Genomic DNA, 27906 nt, shown 5'->3' with positions numbered 1-27906 from the left:
TTGAGATTCCAATTCAGCTTAGCTAACCCTCTGAAAGAGGCTTCTACTGATTTTCTGGTTGCTGTTTCTCATTCAGACTGGATCAGGAAGATGGTGATGAAACCAATGAAAATCAAGAAACCAATGAGAAGGTGCGAATCTAACTATTGTGACAGCCTCCATCCAAATCTGTTATTCTTTATGATAAAACTGTATCTCATGGGCTTTTTGATAGCAAATCATGTTAAAGATAGGAAGCCATAGCAATGAATTTTTATTAGATTTAGAATCTGTGGCTTGTGAAAGAAAGCATCACAATTCAATACTGTATTTTTGAAGAGGTAGAAGGACTGATGAAATGCCAAATTAGCTTTGTCCTCATTTTAGTCTCCTACTTTGGTATCAAATCAAGTATTTTTTCATATTTACTACCATTTCGAACCGCAAAGTAATTTAAATCTCTTTCACCTCATGCTGACTCTGATTTTTTTTAGGTGTGATTTATCATTTCAGCCGTTTAGTTTAATGGTTTGGCAGTAACCAGGAAAAGGCTTACTTAGTTCATGATAAATCTTGATCCAGTCAACAGTTCACACACAATGGGTGAACTTATACAATATTGTACCCGGCTATTTTTGGCTTGCAAACCATGATTTTAGGCAGCATGGAAAGCTATTCCCGTCACTGGAACTTGGTTTAGTAGACGAACCTTGATGTTAACCGCTTCAATCTTGATTGCAGAAAATATGACTTTTGTAACAGAGTTGTTAACGCTTGGAACACACTACCTCACTCTGTGGTCTCTTCTCAAACTCCCAAAAACTTTAACCAAAAACTCTCTACCATTGACCTCACCCCATTCCTAAGAGGACTATAAGGGGCGTGCATAAGTGCACAAAAGTGCCTACCGTTCATGTCCTATTGTTTTCTTTCATTATATGTGTTTATATATAATGTTGTGACAAAATAAATAAATAAATAAAATAAAAAAATAGCGCCACAGATACATTAGCCACCTCATAAATGGCTATTCTCTCTCTCTCGAGATCCAGCTGCGTATGTCATGAATGGAGGGGGTCGTCAACGCGTGACGCCACTAGGATTTACTCCCTGTCCTTGTGTTGCTATTAATTCCCCGTCCCAGCCCTTAAAAAAGGGGGATGGAAGGGGCGGGAGCGCCGAGGCGGGAAAGGCTGGCACGAAATTGACACGGACGTCCCCGCGGCTTTGCGACACAACGTTCGATCTTCTCCCGCTGCGCCAATCAACTGCAAGCCAAGGCCGCCTGTTGCCTTGGTGTCCGCCAAAACTCATTTTTGCCTTATGCTCTAATGGTGGTGCGTTAAGAGGTGGGGGGGGGGCAGCGTTGGCAGGTCATTTTACCACGCAAATGAGAGAGAGAGAGAAAAAAAGCTTGGCGAAGGGAACGAGGATTCTTCCTTCCTGCTGCTGCTTCTTTTTTTCCCCCGCAACTCCAGAATTGTAGAGATTCTACAGACGGGCTTTTCCTGTCTTCTGCACAGCACAGTAAAACGGCGGGGTTTTGTTTTTTTTTCTTCCCCTGGGTCCGAAGACGCCGACGGTGAAGTTTCTGCTCTAGAACGTCGCAATCTCGGGCAAAATGGAGCAGTTTAGCTGGTTATCACAAAGCACGAGGAACCGGAGTGACATTTCAGGGAACAGTTACATATCGCAATCTCTTTTCGACTCCATTTCTTCGTTTCTCCGGTTGGTAGAATTGCACTGAGGGGCCTCCCGATTTATAAAGCTCTCTCTTGATAGGAAAAAAAACAAAACAAATAAGGCAACGGGGAGATTTCCTATTTGTTTTCTCAGGGGTTAATCAGTAAGGCTATGCGATGTGATTGCAGAAATCGGAACGGTCGCTAGATGGTAGCAAAGAGTTCGAATGGCTAGGGAGATTTCTCAATCATCCAGGAAGTGATTGTCCCAAAGGGGCTTTTTCAAAAGGCAAGTGGACTTTTCTGGGGTTTTTTTTTTTTTTAATTTCCTTGAAAATGTTTCGCTTCGCATCCAAGTTCTGAAGAAGTTTCTTGGATGAGAAGCAAAATGTTTTCAAGGACAAAACCAAGGAAGTCCAGTTGCCTTTTGGAAAAAGCCCCTTTGGGACAGTGTTCCTCCTCTTATTTCTTGGCGTTGAATGGTAGAATGAAAAGGTTGAAGAGCCAGGGAATTTCTTTAGGGAACCAGCTTGGTCTAGTGGTTAAGGCACTAGGCTAGAAAGTTGAGACAGTGAGTCCTAGTCCTGCCTTAGCCATGAGACCCAGCTGGGTGACTGGGCCAGTCACTCTCAGCCCAGCTCAACCCACAAAGTGGTGGTTGTGGGGAGAATAAGAGGAGGAAGGTGTGTTTTAGATATGTTTAGCCGCCTTGAGTTACTTGTAGAAAATAATAAAGGTGAGATACAAATACATAAAGCCACTTTATCTCCGATCTCCGATAGTAATTTTTGACACAGCAGTGTCCCTAACCAGATGCTCTCCATATGTGGGAGATGGTAATTTTCAGATCCTGCCAATCAAGATTAGAAGCATTCTGTTAGCCACAGTTCATATGCTTGGACCCATCAAGTTCAATGCAAGAGCAGGAACTTTCAGAGAATTCTGTCCTGGCCCTGCCTGGAGAGACACTTTGGATTCTACTTGGGCAATTTTTAATGCAATTTTGTTGACACACTTAAGCTTCGTCCTTTCTCATTTGAATTTTGGGAGGAATATATGGAAAAATCACTTTTCCATTGTGGCCTCGCTTTCCCCTAAGAAATGAAAACTCATAGATAGATTTTATTCCATCTCTATAATTTCTGAAAAAATCCATATCTGTAAATATCTGTTGAAATCTTATTATGTTATTTCTGTCCTCAAGAAAACAATATTTACCGAAATTAATATTGCCAGATGTACCATTAGGTATTTTAATTTTATTGTATTTTTTTAAAAGGGTGAATGCATGGTATTAATGATTTTGACTCTACCCAAATTCCTTCTTTTCAGTGAAAATGAAAGTGATTCCAGCGTAATTGAAGAATCTCCTAAAGAATCTGCCTCAGACAGGATTTTAAGCCATTGCTTTAAACAGTATAAACTCAGAAATGAATATCCCTATTATTCCCTTAAATTGAGACCAAATAGATTTGGGCCACCTAAATCAAGACGGCGTATTCATATTGCACCACCTATGGATAGTGTGGCTCCTAGTATTCACAAGCCTCGGCCACCTGTTGTCAGTGAAGCAGAGAAAGTTCAGGAGTTGAGAGCACCTCCAGAGGCCCAGGACAGCATCTCCACTGAGGAGAGTGACCTGCCAAATATGGAAGCTTGGATTAAGGAGAGAAAACAACTGCGTAATCTGTTGGAGAACTGTGTAAATCTGGAGGAATGGTTAACTGAAAAGAAGCCTCTCACTCAACAAGAAGGACACATCCTGAGGAAATTAAAAGAAGAAAGACAAGAGAAGGAGGCTAAAATTCAAGCTGAGTTGCTGGCTCTCCAAAGTGTTAAGGTAAGCACAATAGGAAGTCAGCATGGTGTCATGGTGCAGAACCAATGACTTGACCTTCCAGATGTTTCCAAACTGCATTTGCAAGCTAGCCCATCAAGCAGGAAGAATGGTGTAAGTTGTTCCTCAACCACATCTGGAAGGCTCCACTTGTGAATTGGAGTTTGGGACTATAATGGGGAGCGTCATTTAAATGACCTTGTTATCCGTGATGTTTATAGAATAGAATAGAATAGAATTTTATTGGCCAAGTGTGATTGGACATACAAGGAATTTGTCTTGGTGCATATGCTCTCAGTGTACATAAAAGAAAAGATACGTTCATCAAGGTACAAGATTTACAACACAATTGATGGTCAATATATCAATATAAATCATAAGGATTGCCAGCAACCAGTTATAGTCATACAGTCATAAGTGGAAAGAGATTGGTGATGGGAACTATGAGATGATTAATAGTAGTGCAGATTCAGTAAATAGTTTGACAGTGTTGATGGAATTATTTGTTTAGCAGAGTGATGGCCTTCGGGAAAAAACTGTTCTTGTGTCTAGTTGTTCTGGTGTGCAGTGCTCTATAGCGTCGTTTTGAGGGTAGGAGTTGAAACAGTTTATGTCCAGGATGCGAGGGGTCTGTAAATATTTTCACGGCCCTCTTCTTGATTCATGCAGTATACAGGTCCTCAATGGAAGGCAGGTTGATAGCAATTATTTTTATGAGGATGACTATAAGCCCTCTGTACATCCAATCTACTTTCTCAGTCCAGCCTATGTCTGAGAGCTGTATTGAGGATAAGGCAAGAAGAACATGGAGTGTCTCAAGCTTTTTAGAGGAAGGACAGCATAAAAAATCTAATATGTAAATAATTACAATGTCCGAGGAACTCAAGTCAAAATTATACCTCATGTTTCAGACAGGCTTCATACCAAGCCCACCAATAAATCTTTAGCGCTATGGGCACTAAATTTTGTATTCAGGAACTTGCTTATAGCAGTAGAAACTAAGGCATGGCTACATGAATTATTGGAGACAAGAAAGAAACCATATATGCAGAGAATATCTGCCTATCGCAGAATCCAAAGATGAAGCCCTGTGTATCTATGCCTTTTCCAGATTTAAAGCCTTTTCCTGCTACTTTTTTGAGTCAGAAGACTTTGGAACATTTCATTCCTAGTCTTGAAAGAGAATATAATGTATTTGTATAGACTTGGTGTTTATATACAGGTAGTCCTTGAGTTAATGACTGTAAAGGAGGTCAGAATTTCTAAATCATGACAATCATAAGTCGAAGGGCCCACATGACCAACCTGATTTTGCAAACTTTTTTTTTTTTGCAGCGGTTGTGAAATGAATGTCGCAGTATTAAAACAAGTCTATTCATTCCTTTTGTTTGTTTTTTTGGCAGAAACCAGCAAAAAAAAAAGAGAGTAAATTGTTGTTATGTGACTGAGAAGCACTGCAACTGGCTATTGCCAAATGCCCAAAATGCAATCATGGAACTGTGGGGATAGTGGGTGCTGCATTAAAACTCTGGAACTTGGTAATAACTACCATTTGGGGAGGGAGAGTATCATAATTTTAAACGATTGCTAAATGAACATCATTAAGTGAGGACTACCATATTGTAGTATATTGGAGCCCGTCTTGTTTCTTATTTCCTTTGTAGCAAAAACAAATACAATGATAAAATTAGCTCTTACTCTCCATTATTACCAAAGCCCTTGGATTAATAAATTTGACCAGTGAATGCAATCAGTGAAGCCACAAAATGAGATAAAAATAGGACATATGTCAGACCAGTTGTCTGTTTGTTTTTTGCCTTCCGTAATATGTCCACCAATCTGCTTGTGTTTTGCAATACAGCTGATGGTTGTTTGATTGACTAAAGAACTAACCAAGTCTTTGCATTTCTGCTTCATCAAAACAAAGTGGAGTATAATCTTTTTAAAATGTTTGGATGTCTCTTCCACAGACCGCACCAAAGAGTGAACCAGTTAAAACTACACCTCTTATCCGGGCTCCGTATCCACCATCTATTATTACACTACAAAACCTTCTGCATAAGCAAAAACTCAAGCTTGTGGATCTCTTCAAAAAAGCTGACAGGAGCAGGACAATGAAATTCAAAAGAGTGGATTTCCTTAGAATTATCCAGGAGGTAGGTGGGAAAACCCTTATACTCCCTAGTTGTTGATTTTGGTGACTTTGAGTCACTGTTGACTGCTGAAGACTGCCTGGATACAAGTCCCTGAATTTTCCTTGGCAAGATTTTAAAGATGGTTTGCCACTGTTTCCTTCTAGGGTTGAAAGAGAGCGTGACTGACCAAGCTAACTTAGCTTGATATCAGGGATATCAAGACAGGAGTACACAGTCTCCCATTTCTAGCTTACGGTAGTGCCTTAACCACTGCATCAGAGTGGCCATCACAACCACATAGTTAGATAAGTATAAATGTAGGGATTCTTTCTTGATGCCTTAATAGGAGGAAATTGCACATGAGGCCAATAAGTGCTTTTATTTGCTCATTCGCTTTACTGACAATATATTTTTTCTCCATAGATACGGTAGTGAGGGGAAGGAAACATATTGAATATCACCCATTGTGATTTATTAAAATGCGTTAAGCTAGTTGTGGGAAGCCTATGGGAAACATGCAACCTCCCAGCCCCCTTATTTTGCAGTCCCCAGTGCAATTCCAGATCATATTATCAAAATTCAACAGTAAAACCACCGATTTTCAGTCATGTGATTCTTCCCCCCCCCCCCATTTTAGAGGCTTAAAAAGTTTCATAATGGGTATTGTTGTTGTTCAGGTCCGGCTCTCCATGACTGCATGGACCATAGTACGACAGGCTCTCCCTGTCCTCCACTCTCTCCTGAAGTTTGCCCTAATTCTGTTTATTCCATCAATAACACTATCTAACCATCTCATCCTCTGCTGTCCCCTTCTCCTTTTGCCTTCTATCTTACCCAACATCAGGGTCTTTTCCAGTGAGTCCTCTCTTCTCATTAGGTGGCCAAAATATTTGAGCTTTAGCATCAGTATCTGTCCTTCCAAATCAACCCCAAATCAGGTTGATTTCCTTTAGGATTGACATAATGAGTATATCAAGACATAAAACTGGTTTTCAGAAAACAATTTAATTTTTTTTAAATGTGGTTACTTAGTTGTCCTCAATATGCTACAGTTAATTGAATAAGTCACAATTAGTTTGATTTGACTGAAAATTATATATATATGTATGTATGTATGTATGTATGTATGTATGTGTTGTGTCTTGCCCGCTCTCACCACAGCCGGAGCCTTCTTATCTGCTTCCGAACGCTGAGGAATGTCCTAGTATGCCTCCCGGCCCCAGCCCTGGTTCCATGCCCAGACAGGCTGAGGAGGAGGAAGCACCTCCCGGCCCCAGCCCTGGCTCCATGCCCAGACAGGCTGAGGAGGAGGAAGCACCTCCCGGCCCCAGCCCTGGCTCCATGCCCAGACAGGCTGAGGAGGAGGAAGCACCTCCTGGCCCCAGCCCTGGCTCCATGCCCAGGCAAACGGAGCAACTAGACCCCTCCCCCTCCCCCACAGCATGTGAGCCTGAGGGAGGTCAATTACCAACAGCTGCCGACTGGAGTGACCCTCGCTTCAGAAGAATTGATAGGCGGCGGCGTCAGAAGGAAGGGAGGAGCAGGCCTGGATAAGTGCTGAGTCATGGAGCCACACCCCATGGCCTATATAAAGGATCTGCTTTCTGGCATTCTCTGAGTCAGGCAAAGTCGAACATATCTTGCTGAAGTCACTCTCTGGTCTCCTGCCTGCCTTAAGGACTTTGCTAGGACTTTGGCAGAGCTGCAGAGGCACGCCTGATTCGGATTTCCCTGACCCGGCCGTCAGCGGAGGAGTGGGACACGACAGTATGTAAGTAGGTAGGTAGGTCTTTGGTTGTTCGGGTTTTCTCCCATGTAAAATTGGAAGTGTCTTGGCGACGTTTCAACGAAGTCTCATTCGTCATCTTCAGGCTTCAGCTTCGTGCTTCTGGGAGCAATGTGTGATTGCAGCTGTTTCTTCCTTTTTAACTGCTAGTGGGGGTTTGAACTGATTGGGTGGGAGCTTGGCTGTGCTGTGATTGGATGGGGTTTTTTTTATGCTCTGATTAGCTGGGGGTGTGTCCTGTTTGGGTGGGGGCTTGGTTGTGCTCAGATTAGTCTGAGTTGAACACTTTAACAACAGAATAATCAGAAAAGCCATCGAGATAGAAAAACACTCACACAGCATGAACAAACGAGATGACACCTCCCGCCTACCAGCCATTTGGAAACCCGCCCTTATTGGCAAACGAGTCCCTAACACGAGGAATGACACCAGACCCACACTCACGAGATCCACACAGGATGTCACCACCACACATCCACCCAGAAAGCAGACCCAAACCCACACTGATCAGGAAGCACGACCAAGGACCAGAAGCCAGACCGCAGCTGCAACATTAGCCATTTCAAACCTTTCCAATCCATACATGCAGCAGACTGACACCCACTATGAAGATGTAGCACGACCACGAACACGAAGCCAAACAACAGCAATGCAGCTCACCAGCTCAAATTCCCCTGCAACTCAGACTAATCTGAGCACAACCAAGCCCCCACCCAAACAGGACACACCCCCAGCCAATCAGAGCACAGCCAAGCTCCCACCCAATCAGTTCAAAACGTCACCAAGACACTTCCAATTTTACGCAGGAGAAAACCCAAATAACCAAAGACACACACACACACACACACACACACACACACACATATATATAGTACACACACACACACACACACACACACACACACACAGTTTCCCCCAAAATAAGACATCCCCTGATAATAAGCCGAGTCGGGCTTTTGAGTGCATAGTAATAAGGCCAAGCACTTATTTCAGGGTTCAAATCCTGGTCTTTATTACTTTATTACTTTATTCAGAGTGGCAAACAAACTTAATGCTCTTTCCATCTATTTTCCCCACAACAACTTTGTCAGGTTGGTTGGGCTGAGAGAGAGTGACAGGCCCTAATTCTTTAGAAGTATGTTATATGAAAGTAGTTTCCATTCACATATCCCTACCTGAATGTGAGTAGCCTGTGTGTGCAAATATAGCACGGAAGTACTAGTAAAAAGAAAGAATTCCAACTGCATCGTAGCATTTTTTTAGTGAAGTGAATCACATGAGCATCACCAGTTTGCAATTTGCTGATGTTCAAAGTGCACATCGTTTGTATTGCAATCATTGGACTGCATGATTTCTCATAGAAGACCGCATATTCTGTTTCCATGCACATAGATTGCTCATTAAATCAAGGCCTGTGTACACAGTAATAATTGAAAGTGGAAAGTTTGTTTGTATCTTGCTATACTGAGAAGATACCAATGTAAGAAATTGTTCTCTTTGAAATAGCTGTTTCCCCTTGGATTTTTATATCTTGTCAAGTCCCAGACCTAACTGCAATTTTTATTCTCTTATTTGTTTTCAGACCAAGGTGCCTATCAGTAAAACTGACTTAGAAGAAATCATTGTCTTTCTCACTGTTTCAAAGAAAGGACATATTATAACTGGTGCTGACTTAGCTGAATGTCAAAGATTATGGATGGACAATATAAGGGATAACTGGAAACAGCCAAAGCAAGGTAACAAGGAACCAAATCAATACAAATGATTGAATAGTTTTCGGCCCCTGATAACTTATATCCTGTAGTTCTAACTTACAGATTTAGTTGCTGATGGCATCATAAACAAATATCGAAGGTGTTTTTTAAGGTACTGTATTTGGAAATTCTAGACTGTAATTTTGTTGTGGTCCGCCAGCAGCTTGCGGAGCTGACAACGGAGTCAGACAGCGATGAGGCTGAGGAAGAACATGGGCCAGTCCTAGAGGCTGGGGAAGGCCCGGATGAGGGCTCTGTGTCAGAGGCAGAGGTGGGGCCAGGGCCATCAGGGAGTGCGGATTCTAGAGCCTCCAGAGGCTGACAGTAGTGAGACAGAGGAATAGGAGGAGCCTGTTCCTAATACACGCATGAGAAGAGGTGCCAGAAGGCAAGCAGCTCAAGCAAAGAGGACAACTTGGGAGTAGGACCAAGAGATGATTGGCCCCTCCGATAAGGCTTAAAAGACCAGCAACGGTGTTTGGATTCTTTGCTGGAAAACAATGTTGATAGCTGTGTCTTGTTGCATTTGTTTTGTATCGGTGTCTTCTGAACTTTTGCCACAGAAGGCCTTTGGCAGTTTGCCTAATTGGACCAAGGTTGGTGATAGTACTGAGGAATTGTGTTGGGAGGAATTCGCTTTAATTTAGTTGGACTATGCTGAGAATGAATTAATTCTCAGCTGTTCTAATAAAGTTTGTTTGTTTTTACACTGACTGGGCCTGGGTCACAACAAATTCCAACATATTTGAAGGATAGCAAGTTGGGGAGTATATAAATAACAAGAAAAATTAACATTCCAATTAGTGACATAATACTATGTGGGTATCGGCTATAGGTTGACTAGTAATTTGGCAATTTAATATATGTAAGGAAATAAGCAACAGTCATATATATTCATACAGTATTTATTAGTTATTTTGGTTATTTTAATTTTTAAAAGAGTGCAGATTAGTAATTATTGTGAATGCTAACTGTTGAAAATCAAAGTAAGACAGGACATTTTTCTAATTTCTGAGAAAATATTTCCTGAACTAAGTAGAAGCCAGCATGATAAAACAGCTCAATAATTGCTAGGGGACAGGGCGGGGACAGATGTCTTTATAATCTATTTTCTGTTTTTTTCCCTTTGTTTTAATAACAATACTAAAGAGACATTGTCTGTTGCAAAATCTGCATCCATCACTGCAAAAGAAGATATATTTCCTCATGCCAAGTCCAGTATATCTTCTCAGGTAGCTAGTCAACCTAAGTCAAACCATTTGCAAGTTCCTCCCATCAACACTGAACCAGATCGCAGGCACTTAACTTATAACCAAATGGAAATAGTTGGGAAGAGATACAAGGAAACCAGACGGCGGCTAAAGGTACTGTATTTTTGTGTTCTGACTCTACCCTCAAATCATTTGCTTTGGATCATGGGAACTGAGTAGTAGCCGGTTGCATAAAGTAAGGATGAATTATAGGCAGAAGGCCATTTCATTCTATAGTACTTTGGATAAATCACTAAATGTTTCAACAAATAGCAATAGCACTTAGACTTGTATACCGCTTCATAGTGTTTTACAGCGTCGGCATATTGCCCCCCCCCCAAGCAATCTGGGTCCTCATTTTTCCAACCTTGGAAGGATGGAAGGCTGAGTCAACTTTGAGCCAGCCAGGATCGAACTAGCAGTGGGCAGAGTTAGCTTGCAATGTTCCATTCTGACCACTGCGCCACCAGAGCTCTGAAATGTAGGGGAAGGAAACAGCAACAGACAAGAGTTAAAAAGTAAAAAAAGCCCAAAGAGGGCAGCATTCCCAAAGATGTCCGCCAAAGTAGTTCCTATCAGTGTTCACTTAAATGTAGGCAAGAGAAGTAGCTCTATCACTCTGGAAGAGCCCAGCATGTATAGTTGCTGACTAAACCTATCATCTTTCTATTAAGGGAGTTGCACCTTCCCTGGATCTTGAACAGCAGTTTTCCTATTTTCAATCAGGTTAGAGAATGTAATGGGTTTCCCCATTGCTGAATTAAAGCTGGTTGAGCTGCTTAAAAACTACACACTTATGAACCTGCTCTCCCTGTTGCCCGTCTCTATACTGTCTATGGCCACTTTCCCCTGATGCTAACAGGCACCCCTGACTTATCTCCCGAATTATGGGTAATATTTATTTATTTTTACTTATTTATCATTTTTACAAATAACTCAGGGAAGCAAACATATCTAACACACCTTAATCCATCCCACCCCCACCACAGGATAATGGTAAGAATACAGCTTTAACACTCAATGCCTATTCAGTATAAAATGCAGAAATGGCAGCTGCAAATGGGAAGACCCCAGGGAGTACCAATTTCCCCTGAACTAAAATATGTGTTTGTAATAGTGGGTATGTCCTCTAAAACACGGGTGTCAAACTCAATCGCATCAAGGGCCGGATCATGATGTATCATGACGTTATTTGCCTTTACGGAGCCAGAGTGGGCGTGGCCAGTGAGCGCCAGTTTGACAAACCTACTCTAAAGTTGCCCTTAGCAGTAAGGCAGAGGTTTTATAAACTGGAATTTGACTTTGACATTAAGAATTGGTTGATTAGATTGCAGGGGTCTCCAACCTTGGCAGCTTTAAGACTTGTGGACTTCAACTCTGGGAGTGGAAGTCTTAAAGTTGCCAAGGTTGGAGACCCCTGGCTTAGACTAGTTGTTAAAAGTTGTTGTTATTGCTATGTAGCAAGGGTCCCCAGTTCACATCTTGCAAAAACATTTTTCAATCCATTTTCAGTAAAGGTCTGCATGGAGAGCTGAGTTTTTTTCTTGCTGTGTGTCCTTTTAATTCATTCCTCACTATGTTACAACTTTAGCAGTATAATAGCATTTATTGCATAACACTATTGTTTTATAAAGAGACACTATCTTATTTTTACAGAGGAAGACGAATCCATTAGACTTTGCGGAACAGTGCAGACTAGTGAGGTCTGGAGACCCAATTGTCGATAGTCACTGCTTGCCAAGCTCCCTAGAGGGTGAAATGGGAGAATTGGTGGACCAGCATCGACTGGCGTGCCACTACGTCTACTTTCAGTGTGTCAAGCTTTGCGAAAAATATGGAATTCCGATTTCAGAAAGAACGCTAAAAAGAGGTATGGAAAAGAAAAACACCATGGAATTGGAGGGAGTGCCTTATATCAAGCAGCCCAATCCAAATTCAACTTTGTGTTCCAGCTTTATAGATTCAGGATGGAAACCACTAGCAAACCAAAAAATGTTAAGTGGAAGGGTATTTTGTATTTCTAAATTTGGGGAAATGAGTTTAGTAGTGTTGAGATAGCGCTTCGAAATCGGGTCCCATTAAATTTCATGGTGTTTCTAAACAAGGATGCTAAAGATTGTGTTGAATAGCTGAGTGCAGGATTGTGAATTAATTTTTTTTTAAGCTTTACGATTTCAAAAGCAGGTTTCAGAACATGGGCAGTGTCTACTATTTTTTTTATTTTTTTTATTTGTCACAACAGTATATATAAGTATAAGCATGAAATAACTATACGAATTGGATACAATCGAAGGGAACATTAGGACAGGAACGGTAGGCACGCTGGTGCTCTTATGCACGCCCCTTAAAGACCTCTTAGGAATGGGGTGAGGCCAATAGTAGATAGTCTTTGGTTAAAGATTTTGGGATTTTGGGAAGAGACCACAGAGTCAGGTAGTGCATTCCAGGCATTAACAACTCTGTTACTGAAGTCGTATTTTCTACAATCAAGATTGGAGCGGTTCACTTTAAGTTTAAATCTATTGTGTGCTCATGTATTGTTGCGATTGAAGCTGAAGTAGTCTTCAACAGGAAAGACATTGTAGCAGATGATTCTATGAGTTAAACTCAGGTCATGCCGAAGGTGGCGGAGTTCTAAATTTTCTAAACCCAGGATTTCAAGTCTGGTGGCATAAGGTATTTTGCTGTAATCAGAGGAGTGGAGAACTCTTCTTGTAAAATATTTCTGGACACGCTCAATTGTATTAATGTCCGAAATGAGGTGTGGGTTCCAGACAGGCGAGCTGTATTCGAGAATTGTTCTAGCAAATGTTTTGTATGCTCTGGTTAGTAGTGTAATCTTTCTGGAGAAGAAGCTACGCAAGATTAAGTTTACAACTCTTAAAACCTTTTTGGCGATGTAGTTGCAGTGGGCTTTAGCACTTAGATCGTTTGATATGAAAACTCCAAGGTCTTTGACGGGGTGAGGGTCATCTATAAGGTAATGTCCATCGAGCTTGTATTTAGTGTTCTGATTCTTTTTTCCAATTTGTAAGACAGGGCATTTGCTGGTTGAGATTTGGAGTTGCCAAATTTTTGACCATTCCGACACAAAGTCAAGGTCTTTTTGAAGGGTAGCCTTGTTGTTGGTAGTGTTAAATAACTACCATCATCGGCGGTAGTTTAACATCATCAGCGAAAAGAACACAGTTACTTATAATATGGTCACAGAGGTCGTTAATGTATAATATGAAGAGTGTTGGTCCTACTAGTCTAATAGATGAGAAAAACTGAATTGTTACTCTCCTATAAAGCTGCATAATCATCATCCATCTAAATAGAGAGAAAGACTTGTTAATTCAAAGGATACTGATAAGAAAATAGTATAACACATTTTTGGCTCCGTCAGATATTTTCTGCATTTCTTTAGATTTCTATAGCCCCACCTTGGCTTGTGTACAACACTATATAAGGGTTTGTTTTGTGATCTTGTCTCAAACCCTGAGTTAAAGCTGCTGTCCCAGGCTCGTTTCCTTATTGAGGCCCAATAAGTTACCCAATTTCCCAACTTTCATATAAAAAAGAATAAATGTGTGATCCATACTGCAGATTGTCAATTACATATAGACATTGGTCCATCATTTTTAAAGAATCTTCCTGCCATAAAATATGCTAACTGATAAAAATCATGGATAAAGTTTGCAATTGATGCTCTCCGTCCAGTTTAGAATGACCCTTTGGTCCACACAGGTGATTTTCCTAGGCCATTGTGAATCCAGCCGCTGGTCTGTTGTTCAGAAACAGTGATTGCTGCTCTTAGAAAACAACTGAGTAACTTAAAATTCTAATGTAGCTGTGACAAATTGCACAATGTAGTATGAGAATACAATTTAATCTGTTTATAGTAATTTTATTAAGCATTACAATTAAAACAGTAAAACTAATACAAATTAAAAAGAAAAGAGAAAGCCTCCGCTTCATATAAAGAATTTTAGTAACTTATCTCCTCTTAAAAAGCAACAGATGGTCTCTTCTATCCATATCCCATCTCTTATTTATAGACAAATCATTAAAGCCTCATCATTTCAGTCCTGGGGGCAGCAAAAGCCCATTAATGGTTATCAGAAGAAACAACACATCTATTTTAACCTTGATCAATAAACTAACTTTATATTCCTTCCTTTAACTGCTAACAATCTCAATCCTTAGTCACTTCAAATAATGACCTGAAACTTGATTTCTTTTTTTCTTTCTTTCTCCCTTCTCAAAACATTCTTCAAAGCTTTAACAAGTCTCTTGTAAATTCAATATGGGAAAATTATTCAGATGCACATTCCACAGCTTATCCCATATGAGCTGATATTGTGCCCCTGTGGGCAAGGATCCATTGGAATGGCAGCTCATGTCTTCTTATGTTGTACCCTCTATGAGGATTCACAGACTCATAACTTGGCACCTGATAAAATATTGAGGAATTCTGATCTCTTTTACAAATAGGTGCTACTATTGGATCAGTTTGATACGGTCACCTTGAACATAGCTAAATTCTGCTACACTTTCTGTAAAATTAGGCAGACTTTGGCCACCTATTAATGATCTCATTGCTAACTGTAATATAGTATTATATCTTGTTCTGTTCTGTTTTAATGCTTTAATTTTTAATTTTGCTCTGTGACTGTCATAAAAGATTGAGTCTTTTACAAACTACTAGTCTGGGTAGTATGTTACATTTGTTCTTTTAAAAAAAACATTGTGTGCCATAGGTCTGCTGTACCCAGGAGACAGGCTCCTGAGACTCGGAAAGGACGCCCGGAAGTTGAGGCAGCCAGGAGGATATATTGACAATTCTATTTACCTGGGCGAATCTGAGGGTGAACCTTTCAAGGTTGAGGAAAGGTTTGTTTAATTTATCATGCACACACAGAGATGAATTAACCAGCATACACGTTCACACAATTTCTTAAGTCTAGCATATCACTGTTAAAACCAGTTTGCTTATTTTTTATCTTCTATTTTGAAGAGCAGAATTATACCCTGGATTATTCTCCTATTGCAGTAATTATCTTCCAGTTGGGTACATATACGTAGGCAAACAAATATGCTTACTAGTTTATGAGGACCCAGATTGTTGGAGGCAATATGCTGACTCTGTAAAACTGCTTAGAGAGGACTGTAAAGCACGGTGAAGCGATATATAAGTCTGAGTGCTATTGCTATTATTGTGGACTAGTCAGTAACTAATTTTTGGATAATCTAACTCTAAGGTATGTATCACTAGTATATTTGGTATACATGTTACCACTGAGAACACACTACACTGGCATAAATTAGCAAGATACAGAGCTGGAAAAATGATGGGGTTTGCTTTTACTAAGCTGCAAACTTACTCTAAAATAGTAAACCCCAACAACACTTTTTTTCTCTTTAGCTTTTCCTCTGCACATTAGTGCTTTTTTTATTTTAAAAGCTCCAAATCCTCATGTATTTAAGTTTCACAGAACCTGAGGTATTATGTGGCTCCAAAGCTTTGAATAGGCTTCCCAGAAGCTTTGGATATGATCCTTGGAAGGCAGAATTTGTCATGAAATTATACTTCAATAGGACAGAAGAAGAACACACACTTTCTAAAAACCAACGCAGCCCTCGGGCCAAATAAAAAAAGATATGCACTCTCATTGGCAGAGAGAACAAGTTCTCTCCTGGTTTTAACTACAACTCCCAGTAATTTTTCCCAGTTTTGGCAGTGGTAAAAGATGGTGGGGATTATAGTCCAGCAATATCTTGAGGACTTCAGCTACCTCACCTGTGTAAAATAATTGCTGCTCTTTTCTGACACTGCAATTAATAAAAACTGAGCAGAAGGGATGCTAATTTATGTAACCATCACTATCTGCTGAACTGTAGACAATTCCTAGCAAACATATTAATGCCACAAAAAATCCACCATAAATAGACCATAAATCAACACCACTATAAAATAACACTAAGGACCTCCACTCTCACATTGGCATAATCTGTCACCATAGACCCTCTGAAACAATGGATCGTTAACAATTTTCAGAAGACCAATCTAATGTCAGCTGGGAAGCACTTCCCACAACATTGGCACAGCCATTAAAAAAAACCCCAGCATCTGCAACTCTTGGTCCTCCCCATATGGCAATTGTAGGGACTTTAAGTAGTTTCTCCCAGGATGCCTGAATTGGGTGCATACAATTCTGTGTAGACAAAGCAGTCCTGCTAATACATCAACGCCAATTCCCAAGTTGCCAACACATTAATGCTTAATTGATTGCTCCCTCAACTTCCATTAATCAACCTTTAATCCAGCTAGGTTCACATTCTTCTTAATGTTCTAGCTGCGACACGAGAAAACTTTATAGATGAAGGTAGATAATTGAACAAACCACTATGTTCAGAGGCAGAGTTCTTCTGGAAACAATATAGTGGGAACAAATCAGGACTGGCTGCCACATATTATGCCTTGTATGTATGTTTCCCTAGAGACATCTGGCTGGCCTATAGAGAAACATAACGCATGGCTAGCTCTGCTTAAGAGAACATGCAGAGCATTCACCTTTACAGGTTTTGTCCTTGCATCTGGTGATAAATTTTCATAACATGGAATATTCTGTGTGGTTGCTTTTTTTTTTTTTAAAGGGCTGTGTATGTATATCTTTTTGCTTCTTTTATCTGATCTACTTAGTGTAAATGATAGAGACACATTTTTTTTTATTTGAATTTATATCCCGCCCTTCTCCGAAGACTCAGGGCGGCTTACATTGTGTAAGGCAATAGTCTCATCCATTTGTATAGTATATACAAATATAACTTGTATTGCCCCCCACAACATCTGGGTCCTCATTTTACCTACCTTATAAAGGATGGAAGGCTGAGTCAACCTTGGGCCTGGTGGGACTCGAGCCTGCAGTAATTGTAATTGTAGGCAGCTGTAGGCAGTGTTAATAACAGACTGCATTAGCCTGTTGAGCCATTTCCCAGCCCTTAGTCAGCACACATGACTAAGTGATCCCCATTCCCAGTTTTCTTGAACATACCATAATGCCTTTTTCCCCATTAATATCTAAAAATTTGGAAATGTCAATGGAGAGTCTCAAGTCATCCATGACATGGTTGACCTAAAGGTGCTTTTTCAAGAGACAACTGGATTTTCTTGTTTTTCTTTGAAGATGTTTTGCTTCTCATCCAAGAAGCTTCTTCAGCTCCTTGGATTCTTGGATGAGAAGCGAAATGTCTTCAAAGAAAAACAAGAAAGTCCAATTGCCTCTTGAAAAAGCACCTTTGGGATAAAAAATTGTGAATTATACTCTTAACACATCTTAAGAACATCAGCTGGGGAGGACTGGTCTGATCCTAATCTCTCAATTTCTGGTCACATTTTCTGTTTACTTCTTCTAGAAAGCCAAAACCAATTAAGAAACCAGTTAAAAAGCAAGTTCGGGCCTGCCGCTGGAAGTCATTTAAGGAATTTAAGAAAATGATGTGGTATGTATTCAGTAGAATGGAGTTATTATCTAAAATGCTCTTGGAATAATGGAGCTTCAGTATCCACAAGCACTGTCCTTTCCCTTCCATTCAGGTAGGCTACAATTTACAATTTTTCACTTAATGTCCATTTGAAATTACAAGAAATCTTCCCTACAAATATCTACAACCCATTTTTGGAGTTACAATGGCTACTTACACACCCTCTGGTCACACAATCACATTTTGGGCACCCGGCAACTGATTCACCAGTATGGCTGGATGCAGTGTCCCACAGTAACATGAACATAATTCGCAACATATTTTTTGCCAGTTTCCAATGCTTCAGTTTCCAGCAAAAAAAACACCCTTTGGGGAAAATGGATTTGCTTAACAACCACTGTGTTCACTTAACAACTGTGGTAAAAATGGTTGTAACTTCAAATCTGGTCACACAATGCCTAGATTTACAACTGCAACAATTTACAACTATAATTCTGGGCTCAATTAGAGTCGTAAATCAAAGACGATTCCATTTGACTTGACTTAGCCATTTGGCAAAACTGTTGGGGTTTTTTTTTTGTTCTTGTTTGTAGAAATGATTTTTTTTTCTTGGATTTCTGCTCTCCTGTCACATAACATTAGTTTTTGTTGTAAATCAATATTATTCTATATAACCCTGCCTGCTACTGCTACAAGTATTTTGCCATAGAAATAATAGATGCAAACATCTGGACTATTTCTTTGCCATGAGAGCAGCAAAATTTCTGCAATAGGATTGAACTGAGTATTTTTTTCAGTGGACAAGACACAGAGTTAGGAATGTAGTCTGGTATTACCGAATTATCCTAAAATTTTGTTTTCAGTTCCAAAGGTTTTTGTGCTAATGGAGTTGGGTAGTTTGCCAAGAGACTTGCAATGTTGGCAAGCTTTGTGGAATATGATACTGGGAATTTCATAAACTTCCAATAGAATTACTTGAAACCTATATTGGATTAATAATCTCAAATTGAGGGACGCGTGGAATGAGGCCGAAAAAAATAAAATGCAATTTATTTGTAGATTAGGCAAAGTTATCATAGCAAAGATATAATTCTTTGGGGTGTAGCTATTTAGATTGCTATGTACTAGCAATCTGCGAATGAATGTGAATATAAATAAGCAGATCTGTCTTCTTTTCTCTAGCTTTAATTTACAAAGGAAATTTGGATTATTTCAGCATTGGGCTGTCCAGCCATTTGTGATCATGGCTGTAACAGTAAAAGAAGGAAAACGGTATAAAGTCTTATTTTGATGCTGTCCTACCTTGACAGCTGGCCATGCAAAGGTGCCCTTTTTCATCTCATCTCTTACAGGTGGAGAGAAAATTAGGGGTAGTTTTTGCTGGAGGACAGCAAACAGTTGACCATAATGGTAGCTTAGCAGAGATTTTAGGTTGAGAGCAGAAGCTATGATTCTAGCCCAGTGTTCTTTGACCTTAGCAATTTTAATGTTGACCTTCAACCAGTGGTGAAATCCTCTGAAGTCTGCTACCGGTTCTGTGAGTCTGCTACCAAGCGTGCGGTTTGCGCACGCATGCACACCTGAAGTGCACCCGCACAGTGCTAAAAAAGGAACATTTTGAATCCTTCCGAGTATGCAAAGGTAAGTAGAACAGCGAGGGGGGCTGGGAATCCGCTGTGCCACGCGATTTAGATTAGCTAGAAAGCAGGAAATCTGATGATTGTAGCTAATATAAATCACGCATCACAGCTGATCATTGGAAATACCAGTTCGTCCAAACCGGTAGCATTTTTTTACTACTGTTTCGGGAGAACTGGTCCGAACTGGTAGCATTTCACCCCTGACTTCAACTACCAAATTCCCCAGGCAGCTTGGAATTGAAGTCCACACATCTTAAAGTTGCTGAGCACTGGGTTAGCCTATTATTTTCGTTCACCAATATACACTCCACAGTATGGTGTTTTTTTGTTGTTGTTGTTGTTTTTTTGGTCATCCAGCTGCCCAACTTTTTTTTTATATAATACTGATTGATTCTAAATTGAAATTCTTTATGCTTTTCAGTAAACACTCCAAAAGAATACTACCTCCATCGGATATTTGGAATGAGAAATTTCTTGGTGAGAATTTGCCTGAGAGTCCAGAAGAGTTTGCAAAAAAATACATGGAAAGGTATGACATTACATTTTTTTTGTTGAACTTGGCATTAAAGATCTACATCTGTCTAGAAGTGGGCATAAGGATTGTTAGAAATTCTTGATTCTTCTTGTTCATCTGACAATTCACTTTCTTCCCATTCTTCATTCATAACTTTAAAAAAAATTCTCCCCCCCCCCGTTTCTGTTTCAAAGCTCCTTTCTTTCAACATGCTTCCCTTTTTAAATAATATTTTAAACAAAAGATTACAAACCTGAGGACTTCAGCATTATGTTTTGTTTTTTAATATCACATAAACCATAGTGGACAGTGCTAAAAGTCAAGTACCGTATTTTTTGGTATAAGACGCACCTTTTTTTCCCAAAAAAGAGGGTGAAAATCTGGGTGTGTCTTATACTCCGAATGTAGCCCCGTCCAGCTTCTCAAACAGAGGTTTCAGAGGCTGAAAAAAGCATCAGAAAGAAGCTTCAGAAAAGAAGCCCCCAAATAGAGCTTCAGAAAAAAAAGCCTTCAAACAGAGCTTCAGAAAAGAAGCCTCCAAACAGCTTCAGAGGGTTTTTTTCTGAAGCTTTTTCAGAGGCTTTCAGAGGCAGGAAAAAAAGTTTTTTTCTGAAACAGAGTTTCAGAAGTTTCAGAGGCAGGAAAAAAAAAAGCAAGCCACAGAGCTCACAACCAAGAAACCTGTTGCTAAAATTCACCTCTGGGAACAGCTGATTGGGGGTATTCCAGAAGGCTGATCCACCTGCCAATCAGCTTTTTTCTTATTTTCCTCCCCAAAAACTAAGATGTGTCTTATACTCCGGCACATCTTATACTCTGAAAAACACGGTATGACTGCTTGCACATCCTGAAATCCTTTGATCGTTGCAGCGGGAATCCTAGACTTGTTTTCTCCCTCCCTCCATTGTGGCATTTGGGGTGGATTTTAAGGGGCAGAATAGCTTATGTCATGAGGCACTTATAGTGCCATTTCAAAACAATGAACATCCGAAAATGCCAATTTCCCCTCCCTTTTAAGATAAGTTGTTTTGCTCCTTAACCACCCAAATGCACAGAAAAGGCCCCATTCAATTTTTCAGAACTACTGGCTATTGATAAACTTATTTGTCTAATATCTTCATAAGCTCACAAGCTTGATTAGTTTCAGCTCATCTTTAACACTGTATCTATAAATCAGCTTCAGAGAAGTCAGATTCAACTGACAATCATTTCTGAGTTGTATAGCTTGAAATGGAGAAAGAGGTATAAGATTTTTTTTTCAATGTATTTTAATGGCATACAGACGGTAATTAAATCTGATGTATTTAATCTACATTTTCTCAACCTAGACGCCTTTGAATTCCCAGAATTTTCAGCAATGGTCACTCCAGCAGGAGAATTCTGAAAAATGATGTGTATACTTCTAAATTGCCTTATACACTGTAAGCCGCCCTGAGTCTTCAGAGAAGGGCGGGATATAAATGTAAAAAAATAATAATAATAATGCCCAGATTTGGGGAAATTTATTTAAATCTAATTATTAAGACTCACAGACATCAAAAATAATTTTAAAATATTCAAATGCAGCACCCAAATAGAAGTATGATAGTAAAAGCGAATGTAATTCTGTTTATTTTATTAGAAATTGAGTCCCTCAATCCATATGTGCAAAGAATTGCTTGTTACAGTTCATAAAAGGAAAATATTTTTGTTAGTTTTGTTAGTTTATATTTTTAAATTAAAATGTAGCTGGCTTTAAAATATACTTATTTTTTCAAGTCACGTTCAAGTAGTTTCTGCTTTAGCAATCAAATTTCTCAGGACATATAATAAATGCAGATACAAGTGAGTTCCAGCAGGTGGCAGTGGTGCGGATCAGCTGGGCCCAAGCCTTTTAGTTTGCTCCTAGGACAGTGATGGCTAATCTTTTTGCCATCACGTGCCAAAAGTGGGGGGAATGTGGAAGGGGGGAACCGCATGTGTGCCTGCACCCATAATTCAATGCTCCCCCCACACCCTGTCCCCCTGCGCATGCGCACGTGACACCACCCCCAACGCTCCCAACGCTTTTGGCATGTGATGGCAAAATGGTTACCGGTGGGCCCGGTAGGCCCGTCTTTTGCCCTCCCCAGGCTCCAGAGGCTTTCTTGAAGCCTGGGGAGGGTGAAAACGGCCTTCCCCACCCACCCAGAAGGCCTCCAGAAGCTGGAAATGGCCCATTTCCCAACTTCCAGTGGGCCCAGAAGGCTTGAAAATTAGTTGGCTGGCACGCGCATGTGCTCTGGAGCTGAGCTAGGGCAATGCTCACGTGCCCACACATATGGCTCTGCATGCCACCTGTGGCACGCCTGCCATAGGTTCTTCATCACAGACCTAGGATTTAAGTTACAGTATTTTATTTTTATTTGACTTAGGATTCATTCTAATTAAGGTGAAAATAGTAAAATGTCAGTTTAATTTTTTTATTTGTGCATGTACAGGAATTTCGTATTAATTAGAATAGAATAACAGAGTTGGAAGGGACCTTGGAGGTCTTCTACTCCAAACCCCTGTCTTAGGTAGGAAACCCTACACCACTTATCCAACCTCTTTTTAAAAACTTCCAGTGTTGGAGCATTCACAACTTCTGGAGGCAAATTGTTCCACTGATTAACTGTTCTAACTGTCAGGAAATTTCTCCTTAGTTCTAAGTTGCTTCTCTCCTTGATCCGTTTCCACCCATTGCTTCTTGTTCTACCCTCAGGTGCTTTGGAGAATAGTTTGACTCCCTCTTCTTTGTGGCAGCCTCTGAGATATTGGAACACAGCTATCATGTCACCCTAGTCCTTCTTTTCATTGACATTTGCATTTGCATTCATTGACAATTGCATTTCAGTGCAGCTTATGTTCAAACCCTAAATTTTTCTTTCTTTAAATCTTAAATCTTTCTTTTTTGGGCAAAATGACAAATCTTCATTTTATTAAAATGCTACTTTATTTTTTCTATGTATTGTTTCATGATCATATTATTTGCTTGCAGAGAACTGAGGAGAATGTATCACTACCTGAATCCCTTGACCAACCCTAATAATTTCTGGCCGGGGCATCTTCTTGATAAGCTGCATTTGTATCTACCTGAATCAAGACAGGATAGAAGTGAAGTTCTGTTCAGTCGTGTTTCTGAGACGCACCCGGTCAATCCTGGTATTAATGTTCCACACCGCAACTGGCCGGTCAACAAGAAAGGATACACAACCTTAGGAGATCCAGAATCTCGCAAACACAACTATTACATTTGATGGCATTTTTGAAGAACTTGACCAAGAAATCTGCTCCGCTGGACTAACAGAGAGTCATAGTCCCATATATGCAATATGACAAAATTATGGCCTGGTGAAAGGAGCTTTCAATCAATCAATTTATATGTACTTTTAAGCATGTTGCGTGAATGACCATGCTACAGATTTTCAATGAAAGGTTTGAAAACCTGGGTTTTTCGGAAACAGCTTTGCTTCTATTTCTTCCTTAGAAAGAGGTACACAAAACAGGAAATACAGTATACAAATTTTCCAATGGGGGGGAAATTGGTAGCTTTCTAAAGTGGGAGTACGGTTCCCATTAGCTCTGACAGCCAAACAGGTTCTTCTAATTTGGTTGCACATTCCCCGCTGTTATTGCAGGAGATGTACAACCATTGTTATAACAATGGTACTGATGAGAAGGTTGAAGGAGATGCAAGGGTTGTGTGGAAGAAGACATCTTTCGCGGGCAGAATGTCCCAATTTTGTGTCCTGGCGTCTTCAGGCAAAAGGACTATGTTGGATCAAGACTCTGGCTGAGCTTCGTTTCCAGTGTGACCAACAAATCACATCTGGAAGGGCCCTAAGCTGCCCTGGTCTCTCCCTTCACAAGAAGGAAGGTCCCTTGTTTATAATCTTCCTACACTGCAGATAGTTTTATCAACCTATGTCCTCCCTTTATTTATTTATTTCCTAAAATGGACACCTACCATCATAACCTTTCCCGATGGAGATGGAAGATGGTCAGTTTTTGTCTCATTCTGTAGTTATCTACATAAAAATATATTGCACCGTAGAAATGGAAATACCGTACAGTGTACAGGGCTTTTTCCATCCAAATGGCTGAAGAGTTTTTGCATATTGTTATACACAAAATTTAAGGTGTAACTCTACTCCTCAAATAGGCTCAACTATACACATGGATCCATTTGAAGCATGCAAATATAGTTTGAGCTAGTGACCAATCCATGAACACTCATGGGTTTGACCTGCTAATCTATGAAGATCCAATAATAGGGTTAAATAGCTGACCGAGTAATGAAGACTACTCCTCAGTCTTGCATTGCTAGAATCATTCAAGCATAAGATCAATAACTAAAAGCCTTCAACATGACCTGAGTTTAACTCATAGAATCATCTATTACAATGTCCTTCCTGTTGAAGACTACTTCAGCTTCAATTGCAAAAATACACGAGCACACAATAGATTTAAACTTAATGTTAACCACTCCAATCTTGATTGCAGAAAATAAGACTTCAGAAACAGAGTTGTTAATACTTGGAACACACTACCTGACTCTGTGGTCTCTTCCCAAAATCCCCAAAGCTTTAACCAAAAACTGTCTACTATTGACCTCACCCCATTCCTAAGAGGTCTATAAGGGGCGTGCATAAGAGCACAAGCGTGCCTACCGTTCCTGTCCTATTGTTTCCTTTCATTATATCCAATTAATATAGTTATTACATACTTATGCTTATATATATGCTTATATATTATATAGTTATTTCATGCTTATGCTTATATATACTATTGTGACAAAATAAATAAATAAATTTCATTAAAGAGATCAGTTGGGTTTTCTGTTGCTATTCATGGTGAGCCCGTTATCACAGCACACTTAATGAAATCAAACAAATTCAATCAAATCTTACAGGTGATTGTAGCTGCACACAATTTCACATACTGATTAAAAGCTTCCATTTGGAGGATTACACAATTCCACTTAGGAAGTGTCTGATATTCTTTGAGCCCTTATACTAGGAGACCACCAGCAAGGATTTATTACTTCAATAACCCCATTCTTGCTGGATAGGGAAAGATTTAATGTAACAGAAGGGCTTTTCAGCCATTCTTTCCCTCTAGTTTTTTTTTTTCTTGGAAGACAGGTGGGTGAAGTGAAGTGATTGGAGTTCAGTTTTCTTAAGTGTGTGAACAAGCCCTGGCCGTGTCTTCTGCCACAGTTCTTTCCCCTCTTCCAGATGAAAAAAGTCTAGGCACAGTTGTTGGTGCCACTACCTGACAGCTCCCTACAATACACTGCACAGGGGTGAGGATTTGAAAGCTTAGTAAACCAGTTCTCAAAACCAGCCTCATGGCTGATCAGGCTGAGTGAGCTGCCCAATAAAGCAGGAAAAGCAGCTCAAAATCCAGCAACTTGTTTTTGACAGCTGCTGTAATGTTCAAAGTGCTGAAACCAATTTCAAAAGGAAGCTGTAAAATGGGAAAATTGGCTTGAGGAGATGGGAACAGCAATAGTTCCCAGGCTAAAGAGGACCATTGGATAAATACCCAATTTCAAAGCTGCCAAGAATCTCTTAATGAAGAACAGAAAGACAAAACCTTTGGGAATATAGAAAAATTAATTTTGCATTGCAGGGAACTCTCAACTGTTATGTGTGTGGCTTCAGTCTTGTCTGCAGTAAACATCCTACTGTTGGGACATGATGTGAGTCTTCTGTCAAACCATGCTGAGAACGTTGGATTAAAGTTAAACTGCTGGGAATTTATTGAAATGCTGCCAACCTGCACAGCTCCCTTAGCCACTGATGACTTGTCCAGTAGCTTACTTGAAGCTGCTATGTTACAATCCCCTAATTTGGAAGGAGTGATCAGAATAAGGGTGAGGCTGACATTTGTGTAAGAAGAGACTGTTATATGATTGCAAAAATCTCCTAATAGGGTGTTCGGAACCAAACATAAATTTATGGAGCAATTAGAACATTAACATCCAGACTATGGTAGTATAATAATTTGAACTGAAGTTGTCAGTGGAGGCATAAAAGGGCAGAGAGGAATTTGGAAAAGAGCAGAACTATAAGATGTGTGGCTAATGTTAGTGGTTACCGTGGCTTTTTCTCCACAGCAGAAAACATAGACATCCTTTGGACAGAATTGAATCTGCTGCTTTCAAGGATTTCAGTTAGCTATTTAAACCCATTATTGGATCTTCAAAAATTAGCAGGTCAAACCCATGAGTGTTCATGGATCAGTCACTAGCTCAAACTATATTTGCATGCTTCAAATGGGTCCATGTGTATAGTTGAACGATATTAATTATGAATTGTACATTTTATGTTATTCAAATTTTCGATATGCAACTAGCATGGGAAATACTATCTTCATTTATTTTATATAGCACGCTGAGCCCCAATTTGCTCAACTAGTTCATTAAATAAACTACAATTGGCTGCAGTTTGTTTAATGAACCAATTGGGCTTTTACAATATTCTAGGTGTGGTATACAGACCATATATCGTACTTTAAAAAAGATATTGGATTCCTATACTAAGCCAAAATGCTTAGTATTTTGTGCAGTGTGTGAACCCAGTTGTCATCTTCTTTTTAGGGATGAGTTTTGTAAATGGTGCCTTTCTGTTTAATAGTTACTGAATAAGTATCCACAAACAAAATCTTTTTTTTTTACTCTTCCTCCCTTGAATAAAGCTCAGCTTCTGCTAGCTGTATGGAAACATCCCTATAGTTTTCTTGGTGACAATATAAAAGTTTTGGTATTCTTCCATGAGACTTTCCAGTGGTTTTCCTGGTGATATTTTACTCAATTATTAAGCAGGTCTGATGGTGCTTACCTTCTTCCAGATCAAGTACTTACTGGGTATTGCTACTGTGATATTCATAATGCAATCATTAAAAGGAAACCAGATTCTTATATTTGAATCTCAACTTTTTCAGAAAGGATTATTTTATATTGCATAGCAAGAGTCAACTTCAGTTACATGTAATTTAGGCTGTATATATTTGATAGGAATTTTTATGTCCCTTCATGTAATGGTTCATGTAAGTAGCACAACCAACCCAAGGGCCCACCCAAAATTGCCTTTGCACATCAGGTATGAAACGAAGATTTGGGGGTTTCATACTGAAACATACCTGCAAAATCTCCAAATTCTTCAACCTGGTGCACAGCTACAGAGTTATTTTATAGATAGGTCCACCTCTATAGTTTGAAGTTCTATAGTTCCATTAGAAGTTCTGAAGTTCCTCTTTCCATTAGAAATTAGAGATGACCTTTGAAAAGTGGGGAGACACAATGCAGAATTTTAATTACATTCTTGGCTGCTGGAAATTGCACAGGCAAGCATCATCTTGACCATTTACTAATAATAAATTGTTCTATGAACATTCTAATTTAGTTTAGTTTATTGTCATTGCACCTCGTACAAGGAAATTAAATGCCATCTTCAGTGTATATTATAATTAAAATATAAAATACAAATACACATCCTTCACATTCTCTCTATATAATTGAATTGAAAACCCCTGATATTTTATTAATATTGCACTACACAGTAGAATTCAATATAGTTACTGCTCTGGAATAGAAACTCTTTTTCAGCCTATTTGTCCTTATCCTATACCGTTTACCAGATGGTAATAGTTCAAAATAAGGGTGCCCAGCCTAGGACAATAATCTCTTGGAAGGTGCTATATTCACCCACCTCATCTACTGCCTTCAACTTCCCTCAAGCCTGTTTGCCACCAATTGTAGTCATTCAGCATGCAGACTGACAAATGTATCTTCTTGATATTTAATCTTGAGCCATATTTTCACTTAATTTTTTTTACTTTTATTTTCATAATGGGAG

At 39.7% G+C, this 27906-nt stretch overlaps 1 protein-coding gene and 1 long non-coding RNA gene across 4 annotated transcripts; one reads left to right on the top strand and one right to left on the bottom strand.

Moving 5' to 3' along the window:
- The first annotated feature begins 18 nt into the window (after positions 1–18).
- EFCAB12 (EF-hand calcium binding domain 12) lies at positions 19–25146 on the top strand. Of its 3 annotated transcripts, XM_058168440.1 has the most exons (11): positions 99–131; positions 1553–1707; positions 2994–3501; positions 5469–5654; positions 9002–9155; positions 10323–10537; positions 12080–12293; positions 15166–15298; positions 17822–17908; positions 19952–20059; positions 23043–25146. In XM_058168440.1, exons 2-11 carry the CDS (start codon positions 1601–1603, stop codon positions 23299–23301), a joined length of 1971 nt encoding a protein of 656 aa, XP_058024423.1. In that variant the 5' UTR covers positions 99–131; positions 1553–1600; the 3' UTR covers positions 23302–25146. The 3 variants fall into 3 exon arrangements, with proteins under 3 accessions (XP_058024424.1, XP_058024423.1, XP_058024422.1); XM_058168441.1 differs by lacking the exon at positions 1553–1707 and having other exon boundaries at positions 19–131; XM_058168439.1 differs by lacking the exon at positions 99–131 and having other exon boundaries at positions 1323–1707.
- LOC131190908 (uncharacterized) lies at positions 12678–27906 on the bottom strand. Its single transcript, XR_009153361.1, has 4 exons — positions 27760–27906; positions 27191–27328; positions 23138–23228; positions 12678–13735 (listed from the first exon to the last, which is right to left on the bottom strand). It is a non-coding gene; the product is annotated as an uncharacterized LOC131190908 (long non-coding RNA).

Source organism: Ahaetulla prasina, chromosome 2 (assembly GCF_028640845.1).
Source record: "Ahaetulla prasina isolate Xishuangbanna chromosome 2, ASM2864084v1, whole genome shotgun sequence".
Taxonomy (NCBI): Eukaryota; Metazoa; Chordata; class Lepidosauria; order Squamata; family Colubridae; genus Ahaetulla; species Ahaetulla prasina.
Note: the sequence above shows the minus strand (reverse complement) of the source record. Positions and strands in the feature narration are given on the sequence as shown.

What these genes read in the sequence shown, in the direction of transcription:
- EFCAB12 (XM_058168440.1), top strand. Translation starts at nt 1,601, where the DNA reads ATGGAGCAGTTTAGCTGGTTATCACAAAGCACGAGGAACCGGAGTGAC. An exon ending in CCTTTCAAGGTTGAGGAAAG is followed by an intron (nt 15,299 to 17,821) that starts GTTTGTTTAATT and finishes TACTTCTTCTAG; the next exon opens with AAAGCCAAAACCAATTAAGA. An exon ending in GCAAAAAAATACATGGAAAG is followed by an intron (nt 20,060 to 23,042) that starts GTATGACATTAC and finishes ATTTGCTTGCAG; the next exon opens with AGAACTGAGGAGAATGTATC.